This window comes from Vigna angularis, chromosome 2 (assembly GCF_016808095.1).
Source record: "Vigna angularis cultivar LongXiaoDou No.4 chromosome 2, ASM1680809v1, whole genome shotgun sequence".
NCBI classification, from domain to species: Eukaryota; Viridiplantae; Streptophyta; class Magnoliopsida; order Fabales; family Fabaceae; genus Vigna; species Vigna angularis.
In genome coordinates, this window is record NC_068971.1 from 300115 (window position 1) to 308376 (window position 8262).

General features: G+C 30.0%; 1 protein-coding gene across 1 annotated transcript; it reads left to right on the forward strand.

Moving 5' to 3' along the window:
- Positions 1–6064: 6064 nt before the first annotated feature.
- Positions 6065–7680, forward strand: LOC108321616 (galactolipase DONGLE, chloroplastic). Its single transcript, XM_017553431.2, has one exon. The coding sequence runs from the start codon at positions 6065–6067 to the stop codon at positions 7544–7546; it is 1482 nt and encodes a 493-aa protein (XP_017408920.1). The 3' UTR covers positions 7547–7680.
- The last annotated feature ends 582 nt before the right edge of the window (positions 7681–8262 follow it).

Genomic DNA, 8262 nt, shown 5'->3' on the forward strand with positions numbered 1-8262 from the left:
TAATAATTATCATAGAAGATGAGGACAAGAAACTTGCACTAGCTTGTCAAAAGAAAAGAAAAAGAGGAGAACTTGCACTTGTTGAGGGACCTATATATGGTAGTTTATCATGACAAAGGACAAAAGTTAAAGAAATTCAACGAAATACTTTTTAATGTTGTTGTTATTTTGGAATGTATATATTTGACTATATATAGAAAAACTGTACATTATAATTTTTTTTTATCAAGAAACAAAATATATCGATAATTTCATAAATAAAATAATTTTTTTGATAAAAAAAATGATGACAAAAATTTGTTTATAAATGGTTCGTTGATAAATTCTACCAATAATTTTTTTAATCCATCGAATTATTATTAACAGTCAAATTTTATCTATAATTATTTATTAGCAATACATATTTTAAAATTTATTGATAAATTGTTTTTGTTAGTAAAATCTGGTGATAATTACGAATTTTTTGCAGTGGTAGGTTGAGAGTAAGGGAGAATCTTATCTTGGTGTATATATAAAATAAATGTAGGGTTGATGAATATAAAGTTTTGATTATACGTAAATTGAAGCACTCCAAATATTTTTTGTATAATATATTTTTTTTGTGAAAAAAAAGGAAGGCTAATTAGAGAATTGATAACCTAAAAATTGATTTATTACAATGATTTGGATGTTCTTCCATTAATGAAGAAACGCTTTGTTTTTTTAATTATAATCATTGGTGTCAGTTAAGTTGACGTAGCTTAATTACTTTTAACTTACATAACTACTAGTAAATTAATTTTCACAATTTTGGAGTTTATTTCAAATATAATGCAAATTTAACTTATAACTATTAACATCAACTTTCTTACATCATCGTAGACTTTTTGTTAATGCAGATTTCACATATACCGGAGTTATATAAAATTGTGTTACGCAAAACATGTCAATAAAGAAATAGACTAAAACGTATGAGAAGAAACAATAAATATTATAAATTATTCCTAAAAGAATGGAGAAAATCTATGAGTGAGTTTTGTGCATGTATTTTTTTAGTGAATATTCCATGGCTGCGCTGAATCAAATGTTATAAGGCAAATTTTTATTCGTGCCCATTAACTTCAAACACATTAAAAATTGAAAATTTTTGCAGCCTGTTCGACAGTTTAACAAATCATTATTTAACATCAATGCTTTATATTATATGACGTCTTAATTTTAATTTGCATTATCGCAAATCTAAAATATTAGAAAAATGGTCAATGATAGGATTCACATGGATTCAGCAAGTTTATTTTTTAAAATAATTTGTATATTATTATATTTCAAACAGATATTAAAAAATATATATATAAAAAGAGATGATAAAATAGAATAATACCATGTTTTGGAAAGAGTACATTGTTAATAACTTTATAAACAACATCGTATAAGGAAAGTCTACAAGTTGACTTTTTAAAAAAAACGAAAAACTCTTACCAGAAAAAGTAACCTTTAAATATAAGTTAAGTAAAACACAGAATTTGGATAACATCGGTTACATAACATTACAAGGAATTCGAATGTGTACCTGTAACGGTTTTTGGTGAGATTTATAATACTTGAACATAGAACTTCTTCGAGGCTAATCTCTTGCTTATAATTACAATTATAATGTCCTTAATTTTTCAAAAAAACAATGTGTTACTACCCTGAATTAAATTTGAATCTAATTAAAATATTAACTCTAGTGTCAAACTAAACATAACTTGCAAGCAATTTAATTAAACATCTGTCTTCATTACGTGTTATTATAAACTATAAGAGCTATGTTTTTCTTAAATTATCATACCATGCGTTCTTATTATGTTTACGTGTGGAAGTCTTTATTATGAGCATATATATATATATATATATATATATATATATATATATATATATATATATATATATATATATATATATATATATATATATATATATATATATATATATATATATATATATATATATATATATATATATATATATATCAAAGTAAAGTATAACTCATATCTTATATTTCTTCTATCAACCATCTATATTATAATTTCCCCACGCTAGTCTTTATCTATCCACAGTTTAAGGACTGGCTGCTCAATTAATGCGTAATTATCTCCACTTTTGCATATTTATTTTTGAACAGTTTAACGTAATTAATTAGTAACGGATAAAAGGTTCACATTAATTAAAAATAATGACAATTTATAACATATAATTTGGTATAAAATAAGTTAATTTTGTAAGTTTGAATATAAGTTGTTCCTGTTATACTAAATAGTCTCACCGTAAAAAATCAATAAAATAGTGACATATTGTCTATTGTCAAAAAGTTGTTAACATATCATAGTCCAACATTTCTCTTTTCAACATCCAAAACATGTTTTAAGACAAAATCTTAGTAGACAAGACTCTAAAACAGATAATATTTTAGATGTATAGTAATTGACTTAATTATATCACTTTATTGACAGAATCCTTGTAAATGATCAATCATTCTCTTTACACCATTATAATTGGATCATAAATGAATATTCATAATAATGTGATGATACTAAATAAAAGAAACATGTGTGAGCACATTTAAATTTAAATTTTACTTTATCATATAATATCTAAATGATGTGTTAGAATTTAATGTAGTAAAATTTGGTGTTTATTAAATATATTGTTTAACAAGTTATCATATTATTATTCATTATTATATATATATATATATATATATATATATATATATATATATATATATATATATATATATAACTTTTGGTTATGATGACCAATGATTCTATCATTATATTGAAAGATAAATGAATATTCATAATAATATGATGGCACTAAAGGAATAAACACGAAAAAGTGTGTGAGAGCATTTAAATGTTAGTGATAAATAGCATAGTGGACAGAGAGAAGCACGTAAGTAATGGTGAGTGAAGAAAGTCGTAAGTGTGCGTGTGCGTAGTGTGTGAGATTGTACGTGTTGAAAGACCATTCATTCAATTGTACGTGTGTGCTTCAATCAACTCTGCGTCAAACAACAACTGCCACTCCCCACAATGTAATTACCCAATTCTTCAGCCCCACATAAATAAATTGTCGGCGCTTCATTATTCATCTCCTACACCCTCTTCTTTTTACAAATTGCAATTCCACCCCCCTACCATCAACTTTTCTAATTATAATACAGGCCAAGACAGTTCAAAAGATGTAATTGATAAATTATTGAATTTGTTGTTAGCTGAACAAAATTTGACTCTTGTCGTGTGAATTGCACTCTTCAAAGATATTAATTTTCAACCGTGTCAAAGGAATGCATTTTTGAAAATTTAATTATTATTGTAAGTGAAGTTGCTCCATGTCAAAATACTGTACTCAATATTACAAACAATTTGACTTATTTACCTTATATATGCATGTCTCTCTTTTTCTTTAATTGTGTTTAGATTTAAAGAAATGAATTCGAATAGATTTAAGATAAAATAAAGTGGATATTCTAGATTAATTAGATTAATGAAGAGATAATGTGATTTGATTAAATTTGAAATAAAACGTTTTCTTGATAAAATTTGATTAATATTATTTATTTTATTATTATTATAATTATTGTTTATTATTTTTATTATGTTATATTATTTTATTATAAAAATATAATGTATATATTTCATTAATTTTAACTTTCTCCCCAAATCTTCGTTCATATGCGAAGACAGTTTTTGAACCAAATTGTCTCGTTTTACGTGTTTTTTAACATTGAAAATCTAACTTTCATTGCAAAGAAGAGTATGCTGTGTTTCTGTCGTCGGAAACAAACAAAACATAAGTCTTTTTAGTTTTGTTTTTGTAGATGATTGACACAACTTTAAAGTTTTTTAAAGGCTTTATTATGTAGACCAGTTATTTTAATTAACTAAAACATTATTTATTAATTAAATAAGTTTAAACATTATGTAAATTAACAAGAATAAATTTTAAATCTCTTTAAGTGAGTAATATGAAAAAATATTGTAGAAATTTATTTGTACTTATTTAAATAAATCATTCTATTAAATTATATATATTTTTATTTATAATATATAAATGAATGTAAATTCAAGCCATTATGAAATTGAGTTATATTGAAAGTTTATTTATTAATATAAAATCATGGAATATAATTCGTTTTAGGTTATTGTTTATAGAGTTTATTATTTTACTCGTCATTAAATTACTTATTAATTTATAAAAAACATAATACAAATTAATTTTATAAGGTCGTTTTAGATTAAAAATTAATAACTCAAAATTCAGTTGTCCAATTACATATAGATATAGAAAAACTGATACAACATATATCACTAACAATCATATTTGGGATCTTCAAATCTCATTATAATTGTGCTAGTAGCAAGCTTTCTCCTTAAAAAACTATTATTAAAATTTCTTTTGTATCTTTAAGCTATTGTGTAAAGTCTCTCGTATCGATAGGGATGTAATTCAAAATACCGATGTTTGAATATTAGCTCTTAATACATTAGTATATATATTATATATGGGTTGGAGATTCTCAAATATTTTATTTAATTAAAAATTGCTGTCAATAAAAAAAACAGTTCTAAAATAACATCTGAGCAAACATATTTGATGAAAATAAGTTCAATCTAACATTGACTTTATGCAATTGTATTCCCAAATAGACTGCAATAGAATTGATTAAAGAAAGACTATTGTACGCAAGAAACAAAAATTCCTAACCCTGCTCCCATTAAATTTAACCTAAACTTCCCACTGAAAATTAATTTTTTAATCACTCTTTGGTAGTAGAAAATTAATATCTATACTATAACCTTTTGCCACCGGAAAATAAATAACACTTTTCTTATTAAGAAAGACATAAATTTATAATGATTAAACACAACTAACAATATTTATTTCTTTCCTTATAATAAATAAAGTATCGTATTCCGTACAGAGAATGGGCGTACGACCATCAAATACAATGAACATTATTTGAGATAACAAGAGTGCCACGCATCCTAAAACTAAATATAGGTATACGTGATGAAAATGAAATTTGATGGTATTCAAAATTTATGAATATTTCACTAATTTTCTAGCTATTCTCACTTCCACATCAATATCACATATTTATATACACTTGTTAAAGAAAAATATACAATTGTTATTCTAATTTTTTAAATATAATTAAAAACTATTTCAAGTTTATTTGTATTTTATCTTATTTACATTTTAACGAGTGTATGAAAATGAGTTTAAGTCAACGAAAGAAAAAAAACAACTACATCTCCTTATATGTTTCCACGTAAAACCAAATAACAAAATATTGACTCAAAGAGAAACCTAAAATTAAGAATTCGATGACCCAGCAAATTTACTTGACGCAATTAACAATGTTTTTTTTTTAAATCTGTGAAAAACGATTTTTCTGTCAGGTTTTATGCGGGTTTTATAAAATTTTACAAAATGGAAAAATCAGAGAAAATACGAAAAATAAAGAGTAAGTATATATTAGTAAAATACGAGATAATAGATAGATAGAAGAAAATAATAAATATTTAGAAGAAAGTCAAGGGTCTATACATGAAATATGAATATGGTTACAGCTGCAATGTACATCGGTTTCATTGAATTACTACAGAAATAATTTTCTATATTTTTGTTCACTCGTGGCAGAGGAATGAAAACTGTTTCTTTGGCATGTAGAGTTGAAGTCAACCTCAATCAAGAGAAAAAAAAATATAGGGTCCACTTGATCATGTTCATCATTATTTAAAGCATTCTCTTGTTTTTCACTCCACTCACCCAGCCGCAACACAGACAAAAAAAAAAAAAAAAAACCCGACCCAACTCGTGGCATAATTTCCAACCGACCACATTAACAAAGCAAACTATTCGAAAAATAGGATTTTGAAGTTCTCGGTCAAATCCTCGCCTAACATGCTTTTCTGGTCTCCTTTCACGCACAATTTCCCTTCTCCACTTCATATAAAACTACACTGTATGTCTCTTCTTTCATCCACGAATAACCCTCTTACCCTCTCTCTTCAAATTCTTCATCTTCTTTGCTTCTATGGCTTCTGTCACTCACCCACCAACCACCACACTCAACACCGACCACATCACATTCTCCGAAACCTTTCGCCCCACAAAGTCTCATCCTTTCGGCCAGGTTTCACTTCCCACCAGAAAAAACCACTTGTCTCCTCTCAACCACTCCATCGTTATTTCTGGTTCCGCCCTAGGAATCACCGCCACTAACAACGTTAATAATGTTTCAAACAACGCTGTAAGACCCACTCACACTACCTCGCTTGCCGATTTCTGGAGAGAGGTTCAAGGGTGCAACAACTGGGAAAACCTTTTGGACCCCTTGCACCCTCTTCTCCGCCAAGAGATCATTCGCTATGGCGAGTTTGTAACCGCCTCTTACAAAGCCTTTGACCTCGACCCAACTTCCAAACGCTACTTGAACTGCAAGTACGGGAAGAAGAGAATGTTGAGTGAGGTGGGAATGTCCAACTCCGGCTATGAAGTCACCAAGTACATCTACGCCACACCCGACATAAACCTTCCCAACATGTCGAACTCTTCTTCTTTTTCCTCGTCCTCTGGTCGGTGGATTGGTTACGTGGCCGTGTCGTCAGATGAAGCAGTGAAGAGACTTGGACGGAGAGACATACTGATAACTTTTCGAGGAACTGTTACAAATCAAGAATGGATTTCAAACCTGATGAGTTCCTTGAGTCCCGCCATGCTTGATCCTTACAATCCTCAACCTGAAGTGAAGGTGGAGTCAGGGTTTCTCTCTCTTTACACCTCCGATGAAAGCTCTTCCAAGTTTGGACTCGAGAGTTGCAGGGAACAGCTTCTCTCGGAGGTGTCAAGGTTGATGAACAAGTACAGAGGGGAGAACGAGAGCCTCAGCATATCCTTGGCCGGTCACAGCATGGGGAGTGCCTTGGCCATATTGCTCGCCTATGACATAGCCGAGCTTGGATTGAACAAAAAAAAAGGTAAGAAAAGAAGCACCACGGAGGTGCCGGTGACTGTGTTCTCCTTTGGGGGACCGAGAGTCGGTAACTCCGAATTCAAAACCCGATGCGAGGAGTTGGGTGTGAAGGTGCTAAGAATAGCGAACGTGAACGACCCCATCACGAAACTACCGGGTGTGGTGTTCAACGAGAATTTTAGGGTTTTGTTGGGAGGGAGGTACGAGTTCCCTCGGAGTTGCTCGTGTTATGCCCATGTCGGGGTTGAACTAATGCTTGACTTCTTCAACGTGCAAAACCCTTCTTGCGTTCATGATTTGGACACTTATATCGGCCTTCTTAGGCGTCCTAAGAACGATGAAGTGCTAAATCACCAATGGGATGGAGTGAACTCGTTCTTGGAGAAGGCAAGAGAGTTAATCTCTAGCTCGCAAACCATGAAAATTTTACCCGATGTGGTAACTGCATGTAACTATCATGATCTTCTGAATTCATTCTCAAGGGATATAGTGTGTTCTTGGAGTGATGAATTGCTTTTTGGCCTGGTTCTTTTGTTGTTGTAAGTAGTATATATAGCTGGTAATGAAACTAGGTAATTAGTTAACATGTTGTTCTAGCTAGAACTAGGAAAGAATTAGCTAGCTAGCTAGCTTGAAATTGAAACATGAAGAGTGAAGACGGCTAGGTATCTCTCTCTGAAAATATATGTATGTAAATCCTTGTAAATTGATGGAGCTTTCAAATCCTTGTTCCTAACTTGCACGTATAGTTTATAACATTATGCAACTTCTACACTGAGTTTTCAGCCACTGAACTCTGTGTAGTTCACTCGATTTTTCTCTTCACAGGGAGCGATGAGAAGAAAATGACGCGTGAACTGAAAATCTTTCGTACGTTGTTCATTAATCGGCCACGTGAAGATAGCAAGTAGGGCATCGTATAATAATGGATGAAGTTTTCTGAAACAAGGAAATAAAAGAGAGAAGGTAATAATCATGATCCCTTTCCCCAATCAGTCTCTTTCGTTCTTTGTAAGAACACCTAATAATTTCAAACACCACAACATAAGATCGTAATGTTACAACTGTAATTGATGTTATGTGATGTAAAGTTACCTGTCTTTCCATTGTTGTATGATTTTGTGTTTTGTTTCATGCACTTTTTGTTAATTACTTCCAGTAATTTTAACTTTTCAGTTTTGCAAGATGTAAGTTGCTTTCTTGCATGTTTTGACCCAGAAGTTATTCGTCTAAATGGTCTCAATCTGAACTTCCTACTT

Coding starts and splice junctions, on each gene's coding strand:
- LOC108321616 (XM_017553431.2), top strand. CDS start 6,065: ATGGCTTCTGTCACTCACCCACCAACCACCACACTCAACACCGACCAC.